Source organism: Physeter macrocephalus, chromosome 16 (assembly GCF_002837175.3).
Source record: "Physeter macrocephalus isolate SW-GA chromosome 16, ASM283717v5, whole genome shotgun sequence".
In the NCBI taxonomy this organism is placed as follows: domain Eukaryota; kingdom Metazoa; phylum Chordata; class Mammalia; order Artiodactyla; family Physeteridae; genus Physeter; species Physeter macrocephalus.
The window spans coordinates 54121622-54147185 of record NC_041229.1 but is presented as its reverse complement, the minus strand read 5'-3'; the positions used below and the strand labels follow the sequence as shown (position 1 = coordinate 54147185).

The following is a 25564-nucleotide window of genomic DNA, read 5'->3' as shown; positions in this document are numbered from 1 at the left end:
CAGACGCGCAGGCCCAGCGGCCATGGCTCACGGGCCCAGCCGCTCCGCGGCATGCGGGATCCTCTCAGACCGGGGCGCGAACCCGGTTCCCCTGCATTGGCAGGTGGACGCGCAACCACTGCGCCACCAGGGAAGCCCTGGGATCTGATTTTGGTTTTAATAGGGATGGGTCCCCTTCTGGGCTGGGAGGCTAAAAGGTCAGCTTGTCCTTAGTCATGCAGAAAAGTGAAGGTGAAGGAAGGTCAGAGTTGAAAGAAGCAGGTGGGCCTCTCTGGTGACTAGGGCTGCTTTTCTTTAAGAGGTGTCCAGGGCGGTGATGGGATAGGATGACATTGACAGAAAGAAGCCACCCAGAGGCGCACAGTGAGACAGCGCGGCACGTTCTGCTTATGGAAAAGCAGGGTGGGCTGCCGGCGGCTATGGAGCGGCTCTGGATTCTGGTAAGAGTGTGGCTGGCCAGGTAGCTGTGGGACCCTGAGACCAACCAGAATAAGAAGGCCCAGCCTCTGGGATGGATGAGAGCCAGAGGCCTCTGCAGAAAACCTGGGCTTTGTCCTGCAAGGACTGCAGAGCAAGCAGCTGGCGAGGAGCTCCTCCCCAAGGCTCAGAAAACCAAGCCTCAACTTCCAGTCCTACTTCTTAACAGTGAAGTGACCTTGGGCCTCAGGTCCTTGAAAAGGAGGGGGGGTAATACGTGTGCCTCCACAGGGTGATGGATGGGAGTGGGAAAGAATGCAGTTACAGCGCCCTTAGCACAGTGTTTGCCACACTGTAAATACTCAACAATCAGAACCCATTATTATTATTATTAGTAAGTATAAGGTATTCCACTGCCATTTATAGAAAGGGCGATGGTGTGGAGGCAGGGATGATGAATAAAAACTAATTTCAGGCTGCAAAACAAAAGGAATGCGGCCTAAAACAATATGAAATAAGAGGTAGCTCCATTTGCTCAAAATTCCTTTGTCCCTCATAATCTTTGGGGCTTGCCTCCCAGTTTCTGTAATCAAGAGGTGACTGTCAGAGCTGGAGAGGCACCCGGAATCCTGTCTCCTAGAGCCATGTGCTTGCCATTTGATCACAGATCCTTCCTTCAAAAAAATGGAAGGGGAAGAAGTTAAAACACACATACACAAACCAGTTGATTCAATAAAGACCTTTTGGTGAGTGTTCATTCCAGGATAATAAACCAAGCAAACGTCTGGCTGTGTTTAAAATCAACAAAACCAGCAGGAAAGGCAGAAAGAAGGGAACAGAGTGATCAGCTTGTTTTGAAAGCTGCCAACAGTGCTGCTTCAGCAGGGGCTGGTGCCAAGGAGCCACCAGGAGAGGGGAAAGGAGACAAACGCAGACGGGACGGAAGCCGAGGACAGGGGAGGGGGGATCCCAGGCCTAATGGGATGCAGATGTGGCCTGGGGCCTTCGGGAAGCTTTCCCCAGGATCCCAGGCCTCTTCGGGAGCTCCGGCCTAGGAGGCTACTGGGGGTGCTCAGCGCTAAGCCCAAGACCTCCCAACCAGACCATAAACTTGATTTAATGGCTACGTTTATGGAGTACTGTACGATGTGCCAGCCTGTACTAAACTCTTTACATGCATTGTTATCCCCATTTCACAGGTGAGGAAACTGAGGCTCCGAGAGGCCTTGGGACTTGCTCACAGCTGCTAAGGTAGAGTCATCTGCCTCATGCCTGAACCCCAGCTCCTAACACAAAGTTACACTGCTTTTGGCCCGGGAAGGGTTAAACCCAAGGCACGCTGACTAGCTAGCTAAGATCTGGGAGATGCAGGGTGGGAGGGAAAAGGTTAAAAATGTCCTATTGTGAGTTTGAGTCCAACTGATGTCTAGGAAAAGCCAACCATAATGTCGTCAGATGAAAGGACTTTTGGCCCAGTTCCCACATGCAATGGGGGCCCCGAAGTGCCCGACAGACAAAGACACCGCGCAGCCCTGGAGAAGGTGCGGGGGCCTGGCCCTCATACCGATGGTGCAGTGCTCGCCGTTCCAGCCCGGGCTGCACTCGCACTTGCCGTCCCGGCAGGTCCCGTGCTCGGCGCAGCGCGGGTGGCAGGCGCGCTGGTCGCAGGCCGCCCCCATCCAGCCGTCCTCGCAGCGGCAGGTGCCCCCCACGCAGACGCCATGGCCACCACACTCGGCAGCACAGATCTCTGGGTGGGGGGAGGGAGAAGGGGGAGAGAGAAAAAACAAGTATTGAGCCAGTCGTTCTTGGGAACAAGGGTCACACTCGGCTACCTACCTCGGCTCTGTGAGCAGTCGGGATTCCAGAGGCTCAGGAGGCTAATCTCTGTGGACAAGGACCCTCAGACAAGAACAGTTCTCCAGCCAGAGGTCTGTCCCGAGCCCCTTTCCTCGCCAAAATAGGATGGACTGTAGGGCTCTGCTCTGTTTGCTTTTCTCTGTGGCCAGCCTGTCCCCGCTTTTGTGTTTACCGCTTCCAAAGGGGACCGCCCTTCTGAACAGATGCGAGGAGAAGTCAAATTTAATTAAAAACCAGTTATGTGTGAAAACAAAGTGAGGGTGAGCCAAGCGAAGTGCCTGTGGGTCTGGCTGGGGTGCATGAAGGGTCCTGGGTTTGCACTTCATTCCAGCTTTGACTCTAATTGAGATGGGAGGAAAGGGGAGGCTGGACCCCCGCCTCCCGGGGTGGGGGTTCTCTGGTGTTCTGCTGGGTTTATGTTCAGTCCTCCTGCTCTCTGCTTCATCACTCCAACTCCAAGCACCATCTAAATGGCGTTTCCCATCCAAAGCAAACAGCTGGACTAGGGGTGGAGGCACTTCACAGCCAGACTGGAGTTGCCCAGCCCTTCACAAAGGCCCGTCTGTGAGATGGTGCAAAAGACACACGCGACCTGATCCACAAGCCCCTTGGGCCCAGGGCCAGCGACAACTTCATGGTTACTCAGGCAGAGGTTGTGAAAGCTCTGAAACACAACTCCTTTTTAGGAAACCAGTTGAACAACTGGGGCCCTTGGCGCTCTCTGCCAGGGCTGTGATGGAGACCCTGACTCAATTCTGTGCCTCGTGGCCCAACATTCTTCAAATGAAGATCCCAACACCTTGAATTCCTTTCAAATTAAATTGATCGGCACCCATGTCAAGTTGCATTTGCACATTACCCCTTCCAAGCTATACTCCTGGCTTGGAAGCTACTAACAGTCCAACTACTTTTGACAAAGAAAATAAAATTAGATCTCAGAGGCTCAAAACTTCCATATTAATCTACAAGGCAATGGCTAAAATGTTCAAGAATTAAAAAATAAACAAAACAGAAAACAGTAATAATTCCCATTTATGGTGTGTTCCTATGCCTGACATCTTGCCAAGCAAAGTAGCTGGAAAGGGAGTTAATGCATGCAGTACCACACTGGGTTTCTCAGCTCCCCAGGGGAGAGAAAGTCTGCTGTAAAATGTGTGCAAAGAGCCCTGACCTGGAGCCAGGGGACCTGGGTTCTATGCCAGGCTCAGGAGCAGAAGCTGTGTGACCCTGGGCAGGTTCCTTGACTTCACTGGTGATGCTGCCTCACAGCACCTCTGCTACCCATCAGGGCTATGCTGAGCATTCAGTGAAGTGGACAGTAGAAAAGGGCATGGCAAGATCTCTAAATCAAGAAAGATTTCTCAGGACAGTGAGTTTTAGACTACGTGTCCAAAGACCAGGTTTGCGAGGTCTGTGTCTGCTCAGCCACGGATCTGCTGTGTGACCTTGGGAAGGTCACGTGCCCTCTCTGGGTGTTGGTTTCCTCATCAACTGCAGGGGGGACCTGATGGCATCTAAGACTGTGGGAGTCTATGATATAAACATCCTCCATGTCACACAGCATGATCTATCCCTAAACCTCGGCTGGAGTGTCCCTCCTCCTCTGAGAAGTCTCCCATGATTCACTTGGTGGTTGTTCCCTTGCTCTGTGCCTTTCCATGTGACGTGGAAGACTGCTTCTCCATTTCTGCGTGTCTCACTGTCAGACTTGGGACAACCTGAGGCTGGATGAATTCTGATCACCTCTAGGCCTGGTACCCAGCACAGATCTTGGCACAGAACAGACCCTTAATTAAGGTTTGCTGGATAATGAATAAATCCATGTGTGCCTGCGGCTACAGGTGCCTAAGAATTTAAAACAATTCAGGTACACCCTGCTCAGCCTGGCTGAGAGTCAGTCCAGGCCTATCTGTCTGCTTATCTCTGGTGCGTTGCCCTTGTGAAAACTTCCCAAGTGAGCGTGGAGCTGTGGAGCAAAGTGTCAGGACACCCAGCAGACCGCCACGAAGGGGGTTTTCTCAAGATGTTCTTCAAGTTTCCTTCCTTTCTTGCTCACATGGACAATGTACTGGATTTTTCTCAAGATGAAGAATGACAATCTCGGGTCCCTGGGTCTCCCTACGTCCTAAGTCTGAAATTTCCATCCCTTCTGCACAGCGCTGCAAGGGCATCAACCCAGGTGACTCCGGAGGCAGGGCCTGAACTCAGGGCTGGCTGGGACTTTCACCTGAGAGCCTGGAGGAAAGATCAGCTTAGCATTTTGGGGGGTTTACTCAGCACATTTTCCAGGTGGCAGTTTATGGTGTGAAAGTAAACTTCAGACAACCCTTCTGTTCACCGAGGTGTGAGCCTGGAGAGGGACAGGCTGTGGGGCAGCCTTCCTCGGGGTACTTGGAGTTCACAGTCTTGGTGTTTTGGGCTGCGGGGCACTTGAAGGTCACGGGCTTGAGAGCAGAAGAGGCAGGGCTTCCCCAGCACTTGACGGCCTCACTTCAGGTCCTCACTACTGGGTAGTTCGTTCCTTTACTAATTAACTTTGAGGCAGTGTGTGTGAAAGAGCGTAAGACTTGGAATCAGGTGTGACTCCAAATCTTGGTTCTGCTAGTTGTGGGACCTTAGACAGCCTCCTCAACTGCTCTGAGCTTCATTTTCTTCCTCCGTAAAATGGGGATGATGATAGCACCCACTTCAGAGGGTACACAGCCCTGATATACAGCTCATACTGATTCCTTTATTCTTCCAGTAATAGTCCATGCCTGCCTGCTATGTGCCAGAAACTGTGCCGGGTGCTAGGAATACAGAGGTCAATAAGACATAGTCTCTGCCCCACAGGAGATCATTGCCCAGACAAAGCCCAAACTGATTGCTAAGATCTGCCGAGTAATCTACAGCTGTTACTCACTTCGGCACCTTTCTGCTTATGTGCGATGAATAAAGAACCGTGAATCTTAGGATCAGACAGATTTGGTATCTATTCTTGGGTTTGTCACTTATTGGCTGGGTAATCTTCAAGGTGCAAGTTATGCAATTCATTGAATCTCGATTTCCATTTCTGTAAAATGAGGCTAATAATTCCCACTTTACCAATCTTACATGGTTGGTGTTAGAGCAAATGAGGTAATGCATGGAAAAGCCATTTTTGGCTTAATAACTTAACACTTATATCAGGTTTTACAGTTTACAAAGCACCCTTCACATACAATTTCTCATTTAACTACCACAACAATGCTGTGCGAACACCTGGCTATTATCCTTCTCAGAGGTGAGGCTACTGAGACCCAGAGAGCATAGGGGAATTCTACAAGGTCATGTGTTCATCTGGTGCTTTCTCCTCATTTTGACAATCCTCAGGGCAACGCTGCAAGACAAGCATTTTACAGATATGGAAACCGAGTCACAGGGTAGACAGAGGCAGGCTCATTTTACAGATATGGAAACTGAGTCACAGCCTAGACAGAGGCAGGCTCTCCTTTGAGGGAACCTCCTGGTTCTTCCGGCAGATCTCCCCTCGTTTCTGGCCCTCTTTGTTTATCCCTTGTTACGTTCAAGTCAGACCCTGGCTGTGTGTGAGATGCAATGAGATTCTCTACACAGAGTTTCCCAGACACCCGAGCTCACTTTTCTCCTCTGGAGACTGCGGAGCTGTCCTTCCAAACTCTCCATTTCCCCGCCAGTTTACACTAGACATGCTGCCCTGGCACAAAGCTAAAGCTGCCTGGTGGCTGAGCACCCCTCCATGAGTCCTTTACAAGCTGGGTTGTGAGCTCTTACACATTTTAATGGAAGGGGCCTGAACAGGGTGACCTTGATGTTTATGTGGTGCTCACTGATGGTAACACAACCTGTCAGTGTTGAGGTTCTCTTCTGCAGATGGGCTCTCCGCCCAAGTGCAGGAGACCCACTGCCTCATGACAGGAGCAGAAACCTGAGATTCTGCTTCCTCATTTGGTCTCAAGTTGTAGGCCCCATTGCTATTTTTTTATGTGATGAATAAAGAACCGTGAATCTTAGGATCAGACAGATTTGGTATCTATTCTTGGGTTTGTCACTTATTGGCTGGGTAATCTTCAAGGTGCAAGTTATGCAATTCATTGAATCTCGATTTCCATTTCTGTAAAATGAGGCTAATAATTCCCACTTTACCAATCTTACATGGTTGGTGTTAGAGCAAATGAGGTAATGCATGGAAAAGCCATTTTTGGCTTAATAACTTAACACTTATATCAGGTTTTACAGTTTACAAAGCACCCTTCACATACAATTTCTCATTTAACTACCACAACAATGCTGTGCGAACACCTGGCTATTATCCTTCTCAGAGGTGAGGCTACTGAGACCCAGAGAGCATAGGGGAATTCTACAAGGTCATGTGTTCATCTGGTGCTTTCTCCTCATTTTGACAATCCTCAGGGCAACGCTGCAAGACAAGCATTTTACAGATATGGAAACCGAGTCACAGGGTAGACAGAGGCAGGCTCATTTTACAGATATGGAAACTGAGTCACAGCCTAGACAGAGGCAGGCTCTCCTTTGAGGGAACCTCCTGGTTCTTCCGGCAGATCTCCCCTCGTTTCTGGCCCTCTTTGTTTATCCCTTGTTACGTTCAAGTCAGACCCTGGCTGTGTGTGAGATGCAATGAGATTCTCTACACAGAGTTTCCCAGACACCCGAGCTCACTTTTCTCCTCTGGAGACTGCGGAGCTGTCCTTCCAAACTCTCCATTTCCTCGCCAGTTTACACTAGACATGCTGCCCTGGCACAAAGCTAAAGCTGCCTGGTGGCTGAGCACCCCTCCATGAGTCCTTTACAAGCTGGGTTGTGAGCTCTTACACATTTTAATGGAAGGGGCCTGAACAGGGTGACCTTGATGTTTATGTGGTGCTCACTGATGGTAACACAACCTGTCAGTGTTGAGGTTCTCTTCTGCAGATGGGCTCTCCGCCCAAGTGCAGGAGACCCACTGCCTCATGACAGGAGCAGAAACCTGAGATTCTGCTTCCTCATTTGGTCTCAAGTTGTAGGCCCCATTGCTATTTTTTTATGTACCTCAATTTTTTTTTTTTTTTGGTCCTTGAAATAAAAGGAACTGCTTTATTTTTGCTTCTCTGATTCTGCTTTTACACTGAAGCAGCTATAACTTCCCAGAGTGGCTGGTGAAAACCAAATAGGATGATGCTAAAGAATGTGCTTTGACAGCTCCTGTGCCCTTTATGTAAATGTAAATGGTACTATGTGAAATTTGGGTCACAGCTCCTAAGTCTCAAGTTTGCTCGGTTGTAAACTGGGGATGACACTGACTACTGCAGAAAGTTGGTGGAGGAATCACTCTCATTTGCTTAATTTCTTGAGCGCTCACTGGGTGCAGATCCAATGGTGAGCGGGCACTGGGGGATCCAATGGTGAGTATGACAGACACGGCTCTTTCCTGACCTCAAGGAGTGACATTCTAGCATGGCAGACGGACATAACCTAATTGAATTAAATGGGTCAAGATGAATGGAAGTGAAGCTTCTAGTATGGATCCTGGCACATAGTCAGGATATGATAAACTGTGCACACACATATTCTTATAAGAAAGGAAATGGGGTGTAGTCGCAAGTGTTATCAGACTGAAGTCAGATCAGCTGTGAATTCTGACTTATGCAACACACCTGATACAAGCAAGCATTTGATAAAGGCTAGGCGACGGTCATGTGATCAACATCGGCACTTTCTGACTACATGCTGGACAGTTGGGGCCTGGGAGGAGCCCTCTGACGTACTATAGAGTACACAATCCATACAGGAGACATGGATTCAGATTCCGACTCTCCAGTCTCCTTGAGTCCTTGCGGAGTCCTTGGGAGAATTACTTAATCTCTCTGGACCATATTTCTTCACCCCTAAAACAGGGAGAGTAATAACCCCCTACAGGGTGAGTGAGTGGTGGTAACTGAAGGAAACGGTAAATGTGAATGGCTCTGTGTAATCTGTGTTATATATGTTGTGTTCTGTACATTAACTGATTGATGGAGACCTACGACATCCTGTATCAGTGCAGCTCCGAGTTACCGAGAAGAGAAGCAGCTCCCTGAAGAGCAAAATATTTTCTAGCAGCAGCCTCAAAATTTGGGTATGAAACTCCTTCTCTGGTTACCTAGCATGGCACCATCAGCCAAGACCATTAAAACCCAGGTAGAAGCCACCTGTATTTGTAGCCTCGGCTCCCTCTTAAAATCGGGTGAGAATCCCCAACTGTCCTAAAGTGTCATTCCAAGTCTGTAAAGTTCTTGGCTGAACTATACAGGGCCTTGGAGAGCAACCAGGTCAGGCCCAAGAACACCCTGGCTCTTCTCCTGGGGAAAGCCGCACCCCCCAGCACCTCCCCTTCCCCACCCCACCTCTGCCCTGCCTCACTGGTATCCACGTCTGTCTTCTCTCTAGACCGGAAGCCCACCTGATGGCAGGCTCTAGGTTTTATTCATCTTGGTTCCCAGCAGCAGGCACCAGGTCTGGCAGAGAATGAGCTTTCAACAAATATTTGTTGAAAGAACAGATGAATTAAAAAAAAAATCTCATGGAAGAGGTGTTATGTCAGTTGGCTCAACTCTATCCCAGCGCCATATTGTACAAAATTTATTTGGTTAAATATATTCACACAGAGGCTCAGCCTTCTTTGTGCTTAACCTTCTTAGAAACTTATCTTCTCCAATCTCCGACTGATAGCTTGTAACCTTAAAGTGTCTCAGTCCTTACACCCTCACACACATGTTCCTTCGCACCAATGCCCGTGTCATACCTGTTCCTTTTCTATGATGTGGAAGCAGGTGGACACATGATGAAAAGCGTAGAGAAAAATATATGATTTGGCTATTGGTTAATTGTGCTCCAAAGTGTATACACGAGGAAGAAAGCTGCTCCAGTCTCCTCCCATTAAATGTTAATCCCCATATGAACCTGGATGAAGCCTGGGACCTATCACAGCTATGTTTTAATTTTTCTGGACTTACTTTACAATCTTGTTCATTAAAATAGCTGGTAAGGGGCTTCCCTGGTAGCGCAGTGGTTGAGAATCCGCCTGCCGATGCAGGGGACATGGGTTCGTGCCCCGGTCTGGGAAGATCCCACATGCTGCGGAGCGGCTGGGCCCATGAGCCATGGCCGCTGAGCCTGTACGTCCAGAGCCTGTGCTCCGCAATGGGAGAGACCACAACAGTGAGAGGCCCGCGTACCACACACACAAAAAAAAAGCTGGTAAGGGAAGCTGTGCCTCTCCCCTAAAGGGAAATACTTATATATAATTTTCCCATAAAATTTCTTTGACTTGGAAAGATGCTCAAAATTGACACAAGTCGGGGATAGAGGGGACCCCACACAAGGATCTGTGTGCTTTCCTGCTGAGCAAGGAACAGATACAGGTGAAGCTGTCTTTGAAATTCAGGGATGTGAAAGCAGAGCCTTGGCCCCATATGACCTCCTGGGAAGCCCTTTAATAAGTCTGTATTTAGCACTGAAAGGGATAATAGGGAAAATTGTTCTATTCTGCTTAGGACCTGAGGTTCTTAGAAGTGTGACCTTAAGAAATTTTAGTAAGGGTTAAATAATTTTAAATGATTTCCACTAGGATTTTCTGTTGCATCGCTAGCTCATCTGAGTTAGTGCCCAGTTTGGGGGATTTCTCTGAAATCCTGGTCCTTGAAAATTCCTTGGGGGAATTTCTCATGAAATCCTTGGACACTTTAAGTCCAAGCTACAGGACTTCCCTGGTGGTCCAGTGGTAAAGAATCTGCCTTACAATGCAAGGACACGGGTTCTATCCCTCGTCAGGGAACTAGGATCTCACATGCCGCGGAACCACTAAGCCCACGCGCCACGACCAGAGAGCCTGCAAGCTGCAACTAAGACCTGACGCAGCCAAAAATAAAAATGAAATAAATAAATAAATAATAAGTCCAAGCTACACTAAACAGCATTTGAGGCAAAAATAAGGAGATATTGTAGAACCACTATTGGTGGCACACAAATATTATACCTCATTAAGTCCTCACAACATCTCTGCAATTTTATTTTCACTCCCTTACCATAACTGAGGAAACTGCTTGGAGAGACTAAGAGACGTGGCTCAAAGGTACTTAGCTAGAATGAAAGGTGACTATGATTAACACAGCTTTTTGGTCTGTGAACTGTGGGATCAGGTTTAGGCAAAACCTCAGCTGTAATCTGACATATTTCCTTATTAATTATGTATTAGATCCTCACCCCAGCTAGACTAGAGAATCTCTGAAATCAGAGTCTGAGTCTCCTTTTTCACCCTGACTCAATGTTTATCATGTTAAGTACTTTTCCTTTTGTTTGTCTGTTTATCTGTCCTTTCAATCTTCATCCATCCATCTGCCTGTCCATCAGCTCATCCATCTGTCCATCAACCCAATCATCTAATCATCCAATCAGCTATTCAGTCAACAGGCCATCTAACTGTCCATCTATCCATCCATCCATCCATCCATCCATCTGTGGGACTTGGGCTAGTTAATTCATCTTTCTGTGCCTCAGCTTTCTCTTCTGCAAAATAGGATAGAGACACCAACATCTCAGGTTCATGTGAGGCTTAAAAGAACATCATGTAATGTGCCTAATGTCATGTACATCTTTTACAGAGTAAACACTCACTACATGGCAACTATTTTACGTTTATGTGCTAGAAAGAGCCAGGGGAAGGGAGGGTTTGAAGATACTGTGGAGAGCAAGGGGAGGATGTGAACAATTGAGGTTCCTCTCAACAGCTGGAGGGGACTGGATCTGGAGCATAATCAGGAGGACAGGCTTCCTGGGCCCCTCATGCCCTGGGGAGAGGTAAGCGGCAAAGACCCATGTAAGGGCCAGACCAGGATAATGAGAGAGCACTTAAACCATGGCCTCCATATTCTCAGTGAGGTAGGAATCTCTGCCGAACAGGATGCTAATGGATAGATGTGGACATTTGAAAGAGCCCCTTGGGGACTGAGTGTAAGAACTCACAAAGTACAAGAAGAACTGCAGCTGGAAGGACCCAGGAGGGGCTAAAGATCGTGAGCATGACATGATTTGGCTTATAGCACTCAGAAGCCCGGCTGTAAGATCAGAGATGGTGAGTGGCTGGAGTGATCCTGGGTTTTGCAAGGTGGATGTGGAAGAAAGGCACAGAAACAGGGAGCCGAGAGTGATGAAGGAAGACAGCTGGAAGTAAAGGACTGAGGGAACAGGGGGAAATGAAGGAGAAGGTGGGGTGAGTCAGGAGAGAGCTGATGCTGGGCAGGAAGTGGCCTGGATGTGGCCAGGGGCTCGCCTTCGGGTGGGTTTAGGGGTTAAGAGAGAAAAAGAGGAGGAAAACGTAGAGGAGCAGTTTTCTTGGTCAGAGCATGAGAAGGTATCTTAGAGATTCTCTAACCACCCTGTAGACAGGAAAACACAGGCCAAAGAGAGGAAGTGCCTTGCCCTTGGCCACATAGCCACGTGCATATTAGTACTTGAGCAAGAACTTGATGGCTTCCTTAGGAAATAGTCATGTAATGGGCCAGCCAGATAAATGGCTAAAGCAGGGGAGGCCTCACCACACTTTGGCCCCCTCCTCTGTGCCTCTGCATAGGCTGCTTTCATGGTCTAGGTGCTCCTTTCCCCCAGTCTTCACATGTTGAAGTCTGGCTCCAATGCCACCTCCTCCCTGAAGCCTACTTCCAGTGCCCACACTGGAAGGGGCTTCATCTCCTGCCTTCCCAAAGCACTTTATGCAAACCTTTGTTTATCAGGGTTGTTAGTCTACCTGTGTTGCCTCCAGAACGCTGCCATCATCAGATTAGTCTCTACTCTGTAGTGAGTCTCACATAGAAAATGTATCTTTTGACTGCATCCATGTACCGCCAGATTCCAGTGGTCTGAGGCAGGGCACTCCAGTAAGTATTCAAGGTACTATGATTTTGCACAGGGCAGAGGCCTGGATTTGGGCAAGCTGGGTATAAAAGCCTTCTTTGCTACTTCCCAGCTCTGGGAAACAAACATTGCACATATCTGAGCCTTATCTTTGTCATTTATAAAATGGCGGTGATGAATCTTAAAATTGATTAAAAAATATATTGAGGACCTACTATATGCCAGATACCCTTAGAAGCTGGGGATTCAGAAATTGGAACTCAAGTCTACCTAGGTGTATAAATAAACACAAAGCTGGCCACCATGCCTGGCACACAGTAGGCCAATTACAATTTAACTCTCACTTCCACAGGCCAGATATCCCTGCATTTTGAGCAATGTGGCTCGAATATAGCACCCACTCTCTCTCCCTCCCTCTCCCACAAAATTGGGCAGATGGCTTTTTAGTCTCAGTGCAGGTTACAGGAAGAAGCCAGAAGGGAGGAAGGTATAGGAAAGGAGCATGTGACTTCCTTACAGTAATTAATCTCCTTTTGACATTGAGGCCAAACCCAAGTCACTCTCCTGTGCTTCTCAACTTCCATCCCTATCACCTGAGAGTCAGAGCGGCTCCAAGCCATGCTTCGGTCCCCCAGATCTACATGGCAGAAAACTAATGAGCCTTGGAAACCACATGGCCTTTCACCTCACTCAAGGAGCTCAGAAAGCTTTCAAACCAAGCAGAAAAATGGATTCCAGTACGTTGGTGCAGAGCAGTCTCCAATCTATTCCCCCAGGACTAGAATTTCAAGCTTTATGAAGCACCTATCACAGGAAGTAGTAAGTCACCTCTATTCACCTTAATTGGAGGGTATCTGGCTTCCTGATTAAAGGAGTTCAAAGCTAGCATGGGGGAGGCCTCCAAATACGCTCTGACTTTGCAGAATGATAACAAGCCAAGAAAGGACTGGTGAGCAGAGAAGCCAAAAAACGTAACTGGGATGTGTATTTTGGCCAGGGCTGAACCACTACCCCACTGAAAGGACCCAACTGGGTATACTGAAGAGATAGCTGATGTTCAGACCTCCAGCCCTGATACCCTTTTGTGAAGGCCCACCTCTCCACCCAGTCATGTGCTCATCTATCTAACTCTTTCCTGGACACCTCCTCCTAGAAGTCTCCCAGGCACCTCAAACTGCATGCCAATATTAGAGTAAGCTTTTTAAAACCAAACCTGACCACGTCACACCTCTGCCTGAAACGTTTCAGTGCCTTCCACTGACAGATAAAACCTAAACTCTTTCAAGGCCATTCATGATCTGATGTCTGCTAACTTCCTTCACCTCTTCTCCCTCTCACTACTGCCACAAATATCCTAAGCTAAGCTACTCCAAACTGTGGTTCTTTCCTAGAAAATGTCAGGATCTGTCTCATCTATGTACTTGGCGCAAATCTTTGACTTCCCCAATGGGCTGCTGCAAGGTGCTTGCCTCTTCCTTCCATCTCTGACAATTCAAATCCAACCTCCATCACCCACCTTAGATCCTACTTCCTCCAAGAAGCCACCTTGAGCACCCCGGCTGAAAGCAATTGCTCTTTTCCTGAACCCCTGTAGTATTGCCAGGTCCACCGTGGTCATGATCCAATTTACGTGGCTCCTGGCAGTGTCACCAAGTGAAGTGGTACCTTGTAGACCTGATACCCGATCCATGGACAGTATCGGCGTAAACCTTGGTAATAGCCAATGGCAGGATTACGCAGGGGATAAGCATGGGTTCTGAACCCAGAGAAGGCTGGATTTGAATCCTTTCTTTCCCAGAGTGCCTTTGGGAAAGGCACTCAAGGTCCCTGAACCCTGGTTTCCTGAGAATAACACCATCTGCAATTTCAGAGGCTTATATATTTGTTGTTTGAATAAATCATGAAGCACATACATGGAGGAGCTCTGTAAAATGTAAATAAATTTTCCATTCAAAGGATAGTTATTATTTTAAAATTACAAAGTTACCATACCAGCAGTTTGATTCAGGAAGACAGCCAGAGATTTTGTACAAGATATCAGCTCGGGCATCCAGATAGAAACCTAATTCTGAAGCCCAATTTCAGGAGGGCTTATATTTGCATACTGAAGAGCTCCAGTTGTGATAGAAAATGTTCCAGGGCTGTCGGGGGAAATTCTACTAAATTACAAAGCTGCCAGCTTCTGGTTTATCAACCTTTGACTCTAGCAGTATTTAGTAGCACGCCTGTTTGGGCCCAATTTCCCAGGCTTTGATTAAATGTTAGGAAGTGACCATCTCATTGTGTCTGAACCTCCACACTACTTCCCAGGCAACTGGTGGGTTCTTCTCTGCCTCCTTCTAACACATCCACTTCTTTCTCTGCTTCACTGTCAGTCTCTTGGATATTTATTATTCTGAACTTTGATTTTAGGCTGTCACTTGCTGTTGGGAAAGGGCACAGGAAATGTCAAGTCTCAACGGACATGATTCCTTGGGTGAAATTCCAACCTCGAGTTTCCCCTCCCATAACATACCTATACAGAAATAGCCCAGTCTGATCATTTCCTTTTGATGTTTAATTGGATGTTGGTGCTGTGCTTTCTGGGCTGAGAAGCTAATGCTTCTCAGAGAGTGAACAATTCCGGCTACACAAATGAGACTTGTAACAGGGGAGAATGCTCAATGCTGAATCTAATTTTCTCTCCCATCCATGAACAGAAGACAATTTCTCTGGCATTATAGCATCTCACTCAGTCTTTCTGTCATTAGTAAGAATTAAATTCTGTTCCCTCAAATCTAAACGTAATTATATTTTGCCTCGTAAATAAAATTGAATTACCATTTTCAAAATTTAGGGCTAATGCAACTGCTCTGTTTAGAGCTTTAATTGTTTTTAACCCTGTTGCTACTTTCAGCTTTTTTTTAAAAAAAAAATTGGGCTTATTTTGCTATCAATTGTGACTTCATTTGGTAACAGAGCTTTTCTGTTCCATATCTATCTGGTCATTATTGTTATTAATTATGCTTTGTGATTTGCTTTTCTTTTTGGTAGGGGAGGAGAATAATAGAGAAGAAATTGGAAGCTCAAAGGATCTGAGTTTGAATTTTAGAAGGTCTCACTAAGCTGAGGTAGGACCTAGGCCATGTTGCAGTGAGAGAGTTAAAGAAAGAGCCCTGACGTGGAGTCTGAAAGGGAAATCTTCAATGCGCATTGAAAGATGTTTTAATTTGAGATTTTCAGCAAGACACTGAGTGGACTCCATGATTGGGACCCTGCCTGCCTCTCTGGCCTCACTTCCTCAGCTCCTACTCTCCAGTCAGACTGAAGGAGGACTGCTCTGTACTTCTGTATGTGCTGTTCCCCCTGCCTGGATGACCCTTCCCTCCTTTGCCACCAGGAACCCCACCTCAGTCCCCTTTCACAATCTGGCTCACAAGTCTCCATCCTGGGGAAGACCTTCCCAGGTTCTTCTCTGCCCCCCTCCTGGCCGAGTGCACGCTCCTGCCCTTGTGCACCCCAAACCCACCATAAATGCGACGGTCAGAGGCCTTAACACCGCATGACTCCGTGTCACCTCCTGAATGGCCTGAGGCATGCTGGTCCCCGGGGCCTAGAACGGTCCGGCACACGAGAGGTCAGGAAGGGCTGTGAGTGAATGGAGGGGACGTGTGTGCTTGTCAGCAGTGGGTGCGCATCCGGAGCTGTTCTGGGGTGCTCTCTGCAGAGGCTGTGCTCCTCTCTGGAAAAAGCTCAGGAAGCTCAGTCCCTGAGCAGAGGCCAATGTCAGTGCCGTAGGGCCCTTGTGTTGGTGTCTGGGGATAAATGTGTCAGCACATTAGTGACTCTTCACTTAGACTCGATGACCAGAGTCAGGGGCTGGGGGGAAGGGGGGTGGGTAGAGAGTCCCAGTAACCACAAGAAAACGGAGCCTCCGAGAGAGAAAGCAAGTTGTTCAGGTCACATAGACTCCAATCCAGTTCTGGCTCCAAACCTTCACCATATAAACTGCCCTCAAACTTAAATTGCTTAGAGTTGAAGGACGGTTTGGCTAATTTAGACTTAGTCATGCATTCTAAAAGTATACATTAATACTTTATTTATTGAGTGCTTACTGAGTGCCAGCCACCATGCTAGGCATTTTATATATACATATTAAAACTAATTTGAAAAACAGCCCTGCAAGGCAGGTATCATTAGCCATATTCTTTGGATAAGCTCAGTCTTGAAAATCTAGCTTGGTCCCACTCCATATCCCATGCAATTCTTTCTAACTGCACATGCTACACCCAGATCCATACCATTGAATCTCTAAAAGATCTCCACCTGTTATTCCATGAAACCCAACTTCAATGAAATGATAAGAATCATAAACCCCAGCATGAGCATTTTAGAATCAAAATCTCTGCCAGGTACTGCTTCTGTGAGCCAGCAACCCAAAGGAATAAAATGTAGTGAGAGGGCCTTCTCAAATAAAGGTCATTTATGGAAGACAAGATTGGAGAGAGCTCATAGAGAAGTGGAAACAAGGAATGAATTTATGAGGCTGAGGACAGAGATGACTGGGCTGGGGTGGAGGGGAAGGAAGACCCGCCTGAGAGCCAGTGAAGGGGGCAAATGATGGGTTTAAGGGATCGAATCTGATATGGTATTCTGGAAAATGCCACAGAGCCTGAAATCTCCTTTAGAAGATTTTAGAAGATTTAGAAGTCATTAGGCTCTGAAAGAAAGGTAGGCTTTTCCAATTTTAAGGACCATCTCAAAGAGGTTAAGTTCCTCCCCTTTTCTGAGGCAGCTCTGAACCAAGAGGATGAAAAGCCAACTAAAAGCACATGGGGGGGTGGGTGTGGGGAGGGAGTCTTTCTGCTCCGCAGGGCTACTGAGCATGCCCCCTTTATGCAAAACTGATGAGGCACCCAGACCAGCACGACTACTCCCTGGGGAAGGTGGCTTGAAGGAGGTGAAATGATGCCAGCTCTTATCCACGAGGGGTTCTGGCTGGCTGGCACTGCCCACGAAATGAACATGGGCTAGGTCTGGAAAGTGAAAGAAGGGGCCCAGGAACTTGGTTTTAGCTTTGCAGAGTGTTATGGGGCCGTGGGGGGAGCGGATAAGGTTGGGGGTTGTGGGGGGGAGGTGGGTGGAATCCTGAGAGATGGGATTAGACTGTCCAGCTGGTAGTGTGCTGGGATCTTCCTGGGCAGAGCCTTTGGCTGTAACCCCTCATTCTTCTTTGATAATTCCCTGGCTAAGTCATTCATTCAATAATCACTAGAACCTAATGGCTGTCAGGCCGTGCACTAGGGAGAATGACAGACACTGACTTCATGGGGTTCACAGTTTGACAAGAGAGAGGCACATTTATAATCCATGGCTCAGTACACCAAAGAGCTTAGGAGAGGCCTTGAAGCCAGACCTGGGTTGCATCCGTACGGTGCCACTTCCCAATGGGGAGATGCTGGCAAGGAATTTAACTTAGTTCTGACCTTCAGCTTCCTTACGTGGAAAACAGACCTGGTAATACTTCCTTTACAGGTTTCTTATGGCCCTTAACTAAGATAATGGTTGAAAGCACTTAGTTCAGTACCTGGTACATGGTAAGCATTAAGAAATGGACAGCTCTCTAATTAATGCTGCCTCCTGTGACTTATCAGGAAAAAAGACAAGATTAATGGCAAAGAAACCTCTTTGGATGGAAAGAAGACATGAGGTAAGAGCTGAGGACTTGGAAACAGAGGGCCTAGATTTAATTCAAATTCTGCCACTGATTAGTTACTGCAGGCAAGTCGTTTCCTCTCTCTAACTCTTTCCCATCTGTAAAACAACTGCAGTAGCAATCACCACCCCCATCATCACCACCCCCATCACCACCACCATCACTACTATCACCATCACCACTATCATCACCATCACCACCATTACAACCACCATCATCACCACCCCCATCACTACCATCACCACCATCACCACCACTATCATCACCAGCACCAGCACTATCATCACCACCACCATCACTACCATCATCACCACCACCATCACCACCACCACCACCACTACTACCATCATCATTGCCACTGTCATCACCGTCACCACCACCGTCACCACCACCATCATCCTCACCATCACCACCATCATCACTACCATCATTATCATCATCACCCCTATCACTACCATCATCATCATCATCACCACCACTATCACCACCATCACAACCACCATCACCACCAGCGTCCCCAAAGACTGAAGCAGTGAAGGTCCACTGGGCCCAGAGCTGAGGACAGAGTTGTGTTGGGGGTGGCAGTGGGACATATAGCCTGTGCTCTTCCAGGCCACGGGAATCTACTTAAACAGTTATCTTATATGGTTTGTCAGGAAGAAAGACCACATCAGTGAGGCAGGATTTAAGGAGGAATTTCTGAGATGAGACGGCAAGCCAAGCTGCTGAGAACCCAGAGGCCTGAGTAAACACTTGGGTAAAGTCTGACTTCACTGTTTCCACAAACCTAACCAAAGTGCTGGGAAACTTGTCAGCTCACATTTCATTACAGACTGGCTGTTGAGTGCAGGGCATGTTGACTTAAGCTGCTTTCATTAAATCCTGTTCTCCATGCCAAACAGCACGACACTCATCTCAGGCAAGAGATGGTCCTCCTTCCTAGGAGGGCCAGACAGCAGGGGCCCATTTCTGCCCTAGGTGACTCCACCACCTAGAGTCAGTCCTATAGGACGCGTCTTCCGGCCTGCAGCTCCTGGTGAGAAGGCTCTGGGCAGTGCCTGTGCCAGCCCTGCTGTGCCAGGAGCAAATAACGTAAAAGGTGTGACCCGAGCTACCCTTGCTGGGTGTCTGACTTGTGCCCGCCGCCATGCTAACCACTTTCTCCATATTTTCTCACTAAATCCTTACAACAAGCCCATAGGTAATTTACCTAAAAGGAAAGGAGGGGAAGCAACTTGCTGAAGCCACTCAACTCGTGAGGAGCAGGTCCCCTGAAATGAAGTTCAGTGCCCGTTCACCACCCTGTAGCCGCGGCCCTGAGTACAAAGACAGCTCCCTGGCTAGAGCGGCATCTGCTCAACGAGGCATCTCCTGCTTAGCTTTAGGGCCCAAACTCCATAGTTTTCACACAGCTTCCACTCAGTGAAAGTGCCCTCAGAAGGGAGGGAGGAAGAAGACGTGAAGTGCTCCGTCTCTACAGGCACTGTTCTCGGGCACACCTGCATTACACAACTTAATCACCACCACCATCACTACTCCATTCAATGGGGAAAGGTAATTCAAAGTATTCCAAAGGCACAAATGCTGCACTGGATCTCATTTTTACCAATGGTCTCAACCATCTTTCCTGATCACTACTAGAACTGTTAATACACAAGATGATGAGCTGATTTGAGCTTCACTTTGTTTCAGCAACGTGATGTGGTGGGGAAAGTGATTCAGGGTGAAAAAAAACGTTGATGGAGATGCTACCACTTCTTAGCCATGTGTCCCTGGGCAGTGCCCTCTGAGGTGGGCACTGTTATTATCTCCATTTTTCAGATAAGGAAACCACAGTCAAGAAAAGTCAAGTCCCCTGCTAAGGTCACACAGTCAGCACGTGCAGAGCCAGGATGGAGCCTAGGCAGGTACAGCCAGGACAAGAGGGAGAGAGAACCACAGTCAACGCGCTTTCACTAGCCTTGAAACTGGCTTCCGGCGGGAAGTGAGAGCCAAGGAGAAGCTATGGCCGTGGGGAGGCAGCGCGGGGTGCTGGGCGGCAGGGGGGCCCCAGGCTGGGCTCGGACTCCCAGCTTCGGCAGACTCAGGGTGCCTCGGGTAGGTCACCGAGTCTCAGGGTGAGGATGGGGATGGTACCATACCTGTCACCCTGCCTCAACAGCTGTTGTTGCTGGTGTGTGCGTGTGTGTGTGTGTGTGTGTGTGTGTGTGTGTGTGCGCGCGTGTGTGTGTGTGAAAAGGAGAGAGAGAGAGAGATCTTTGTATGCTCTGAAGCACTCAACAAACACAAATTGTTATCACTATTGCAAGAGGAGACAGGAATTTTGAAGTCATCTTTTAAATTCCTGGCCTTGTGGCAATCATGACACTGTTTTAGTCAGTTATAGGTTAGAGATTTAAAAACTATAACCCACGTTTCTGAAAGGGCACCTTTCATCTTGCCTCTCTCAAATGTCTCTGTTACTATCAAAAGCTCTCACCAGTGCGCGCTGTAATCATGCTCATAACATAGCTAACATTAACTGAGCCCATATCACGCGCTGAGTAGCGTGCTACGTGCTTTTTTACTTTATCTTAAATAATCCTCCAAATAATTATTTTCCAGATACTAATCCCAGAAGGTAGGTACGCTTGTTATCTCCGTTTTACAAGTTACAGAAATGAAGCAACTTGCCCAAAGTTCTAACTAGTAAGCAGCAGGGCCAGCATTTGAACCCAAGACTGTCAGACTCAGAGACTCTTCTTATCACACGGAGCTCTCTGCATTAGCTTGTGAGGCCCTGTGTCTGACAGCAGCTATGGGGAGTGAGAGGCACAGAGTTGAGGAAGATGAGCATTCACAATTCTATTTAAGGCCCTTGCAATGGGTCTGCTGTCTCCTTTTACAGGGGCAACTCAAGAATGCCTAGTGATCGCACTCAAAGTTACACCTGCCTCCGTCAGAGGCTGTGGAGTCTCATCAGGGATTAACAATGCACGGACAGTTATAGTTCTATAAGAAACTAGCTTTGTGGCCACATAATGAACAATACAACCCAGTGTAGCTTTCGGAGGAGCATTCCTTATATTGCTATAAACAGAGCTGTATAAAAAGACTTATTCCTAAAGATGCAGATGTAGAGAATGGACTTGAGGACACGGGGAGGGGGAAGGGTAAGCTCGGACGAAGTGAGAGAGTGGCACGGACATATATACACTACCAAACGTAAAACAGATAGTGGGAAGCAGCCACATAGAACAGGGAGATCAGCTTGGTGCTTTGTGACCACCTAGAGGGGTGGGATAGGGAGGGTGGGAGGGAGACGCAAGAGGGAGGGGATATGGGGATGTATGTATATGTATAGCTGATTCACTTTGTGATACAGCAGAAACTAACGCACCATTGTAAAACAATTATACTCCAATAAAGATGTTAAAAAAAAAGGAATTATTCCTAAGACATCTGTGTTCGTGATCATGTCTTTACAAGAGCTTTGCAAACAAGGATAAAGTCCAATTTAGGCTGCGTATTGAACATCAATTCTCCATTCAATGGGGAAAGGTAATTCAAAGTATTCCAAAGGCACAAATGCTGCACTGGATCTCATTTTTACCAATGGTCTCAACCATCTTTCCTGATCACTACTAGAACTGTTAATACACAAGATGATGAGCTGATTTGAGCTTCACTTTGTTTCAGCAACGTGATGTGGTGGGGAAAGTGATTCAGGGTGAAAAAAAACGTTGATGGAGATGCTACCACTTCTTAGCCATGTGTCCCTGGGCAGGATTACTCAGAAATTTTCTGGGCCTAAGCTTCTTTATTAGTTGATTTCTCTTCATGCGTTTGTTTGCTCTGTCTCCTGCCCCCCTCTCCAGAATGTAAGCTCGCCAGGGTACAGACTTCCTACCTCTTTATCCCCTCTGCCTTGTTCAGTAAGTGTTCACTGAGTAAAATACTATAAAAATTGGGAAAATGGGGATGATGATGCCTTTCTCACAGGGTTTTTGTGTGGATTTAAACAGTGGATACTGTCCAGGTGAGATGCTAGAAGCAACCATGCTTACTACCTACCACTACTGTGCTAGGTGATTCACCTATGTTCTCATCTGATCCTCACCATGAGAGGGCCTCTAAATCCTAAAGCACTTATAAACAGAGGGTGCCAATATAATCATTCAGTGAACTTTATATGTGTAAATTCTATGGTGAACCAAATACCAAAATTAAGAACACATTCAATCATGTGTTCATCATTCATTCATTCATTCATTCATTCATTTGTCAAAGTTTATCAGGCAGCTGCTGTGGGCAAGCCGATGCTGAGTCCTGGGAATGTGGAATAAGACACGTTTGCTACCCTCATGGAACTTACCACCTCGTAGAGGATCTGGCCAGAAAGGTGGGTGAGGGCCACATCACAGAGCACCCTAAATACCATACTGAGTTTGGACATCATTCTGGGGAATGGGTAAAACCAAAGGCCCATCCCTGCAGAGCTCAAGGAGGCACAATGTTCCCCATGGCCTTGCCTCTAGGCTAGCCACTGTAATGTGAGAGACAAGAATTCAGTGACTCACATCTATCATCATTAACATGGTTAAGGGACGATGTTTTGACTCTCAAGGCCACCACTATGAAAGGAATGATGTGAATATCGGATTTGTGAATCCTCTGCGCCTCTAAGAGTAGAGGTGTTCAGGAGAAGAAGAAAAGCATTCAGAGACATGGGTAACCCCCTGCTAAATGACCAAGGTCAGGGTCAGGGCCCTGAACAGGACTGAACGGTGTACACGTCACAGTGGAAACCTCCTCCCTCCATCTAAGCTGTGCCCTTATTCTCCCCACATTTACCAACAGAACAGTCGTGTCCAGTCCAGTTTGGGTCACAGCTGCAAAGCCCGGTGTCTGGGAGGAAGGTTCCGTGGCCCGAACACTGGTCCAAGCACGTGGCCCTGGGCGTCTCACAGTTGGTGCCTCCCCAGCCCACAGAGCAATGGCACTCGCCTCTCACGCAGACCCCCCGGCCCGAACACGTGGGGTCCATGCAGTCCACTGCAACACAGAGGAGAGATAACAGAGGTAAGTATCGGACTAGCAAGGGTGAGGCTTCTTTAAGCAAACTGCTATACTTTGTAGTGGAGGAGCTTCACATGGTCAGGGAGAACGACCCAGATTTCCGTGGAGAGGTCACTTGGTAAGGTGAAGAGAATAACTCTAGCAATGGTAGACCTGGGTTCCCGACCCCACCCGGTGGTTGACTGTTTAACCTCTCAAGTCTCAGCTCCCTCACCTGTAAAACATGCATACATATTTGTACCTCTTGACTTGAGGGGTGCACATAGTAAGACATATGTATAGAGCAGCCAGTGCCTATCCTAGATATCTGTAACAACTGCAACAATGGAGGACAAGACTATTTTGTTCATGTCTGTATCTCCAACCCTCTAGCACATGGGAGGTGCTTGAAACATCATTGGAGAACAAACTATTAGTATTTACCACTTCATAAATGCAGTTTTATTCCCGCGAATGTGGGATTAAAATAAAGAGATTCCTTAATTTAAATGAGAACTTATTTTGCATTTAAATTCCCTTAGATTTTACCATCTTCCCAAAACTCTGGAGAATGATACAAACTTTCACACCTCATTTTCCAGACACACATTTGTCTGGAAATGTTTCCAGGCAAACATTTCAATGACTATTCAAAATTATGTATGATGGCTGTGTTCAGCTTCTCCTCAAGTGGGGGGTGAACTACAAAGCTGTAGCTCACAGCCAAGCAAACCCCCAAGCAGGGCTCTTAGGGCCCAAGGTCAAGGTGGTCTCAAGAGACCTCCCAGAAAGAGGGAGGAGAATAATATTGTGGGTTACCTGCTCTCTGCTTACACAGTAGGAAGTATCTTATATACTTCACCAGATTGTTTTCTCAATAACCCAATGAGGTACAGAGGAGAAAACTGAGGCTCAGAGAGGTAAATAATTTATATGGGATCATAGAGCTAAACCCTGCCAGAGAGGACTCTGAAGACAGGTCTGTTTGATTCTGAATCCAGTGATATTCCTGTTCCTGGGGCTGATTTTCCTAAGTCAAAGCTTTAGTTACCGGGTTACACAAAGTTAACAGAGACCTCTAATCTTCCGCAAAGCACTTCACAGAAAAAAGAAGAAGAAGGGCATTGAGGGCTAACTTAGCGTGTGGCTCCAGTGCATGCAGAAAGTGCGAAAGGCAGCAGAGAGGAGACAGAATCAGCAAAGGGCTTGTGCATGTTCTCTACTCAACCAAAGAATTGCTAGATCACTGTAGGGAGGGAGGGGATTCTATCCGTCTTGCAAGTGGAAGGGGAGAGTGGAGTCCTGATGGGGCTCAACATGCAGCTGTTGTTAAAAGTGTTGATGGAGCTGCTATGAATGTAGTCAGGTTCCTCCTTGTAGGGGCTCAGGAGGAGGAAAGAATTTAGCATTTGACTCTCTGAGGTCCTAAGTTCAAGGGTCACAGGACAAGCTGTAATGGTTCCATGACCATGGTCAAGTCACGTACCTGCTCTGAGCTTACATCTATAAAGCAGGTCTTGTCAAATTACCTACCTCTCAGGTGGCTATGAGGACCAAACGACACTGATGATTTGAAAGGACAGTATAAACTGTAAATTGTTGCAAAGAAGTTATCTGTCCATTTTATCAGGACATTCAGTAGCATGACTTGGGCAGACTGTGGTCAGAGCTCATTTATAATTCAGACGTGATTTTACTTTATTTATCAATTAAATTATATAGCCCAGTATATTTGACTTTTGCACAAAAGAGTGGGAAACTCGGCCTGGGTGTATTAGAATCACAGACACAAATGGGCAGAGACTTTACAAAGAGCATCATTCTGGGAATAGGCTGTTCATTTTGAGGGTCACTTCATTAAGAAAGCTCTTTCACTATTTGGGTTTTTAAAGGAGTTCAACGTAATTACTTCAATGATAAATAGGAAGATCAAAGGTCAGGAGCAACTATTTGATAAAAACATAATAACAAAAACAACAGTAACAATAATATTAGTGTTAGTTTAGTTCCTCTTCTATGCCATATCTTGCTATTAAACCTTTTGTATGCATTATCTCATTTAACCCTAACAACAACCCCTTGAGGTAGATACCATAACTATCCTCATTTTACAGATGAGGAAACTGAAGCACAGAGGTTAAATAACTTGCCCAAGATCACACAGTGGTAAGTGGAGGACTTTAAATTTGAAGCATTCTTCTCTGGTATAGAGCTCTTGCTATTTCTTCTACAACCTTACTGGTTCCAAAATACATGCACACATGTATACAGACGTAGCACACAGAACGGTTAAAAAGAGAAATCAAAAGAAAACAGCACAACGAAAGAAACAGGGCAAAGTGGAAAATTAAGAAAGCCAAATGAAGGCAAAGAATCTCTTTTCTTGCAGTCTCTGGACACCACTTAATAATAATGGTTTAAACATGACCTGTTGGAGTTCCTGGTAATTAAACATGATAAAAATAATAATAGTGATAAATTTTCATGACCTGCTTCGGATCTCAGAACCTCAGAAGGATTATGCTGGCCCATTAGCCTACTATGATAATTCCCTAGATCCAGAGAGTTTTCCAATTTGACAGGAAACGACTCAGCAGTTCCTATCCCGAGGCCTATAAAGGTATTACCAGTTCAGTGAGTGCCTGGACCCCAGCTTGGGGTTGAAGCTAT

At 47.0% G+C, this 25564-nt stretch overlaps 1 protein-coding gene across 1 annotated transcript in view; it reads right to left on the bottom strand.

Moving 5' to 3' along the window:
• Nucleotides 1-25564, bottom strand: part of TENM4 (teneurin transmembrane protein 4) — a 758990-nt gene that overhangs the window by 132448 nt on the left and 600978 nt on the right. The window contains exons 16-17 of the mRNA XM_055091504.1: nucleotides 22691-22891; nucleotides 1982-2167 (exon numbers count right to left, since the gene is read on the bottom strand). Of these exons, the coding sequence (XP_054947479.1) occupies nucleotides 1982-2167; nucleotides 22691-22891 (387 nt within the window). The remainder of the gene's footprint in view (nucleotides 1-1981; nucleotides 2168-22690; nucleotides 22892-25564) is intronic.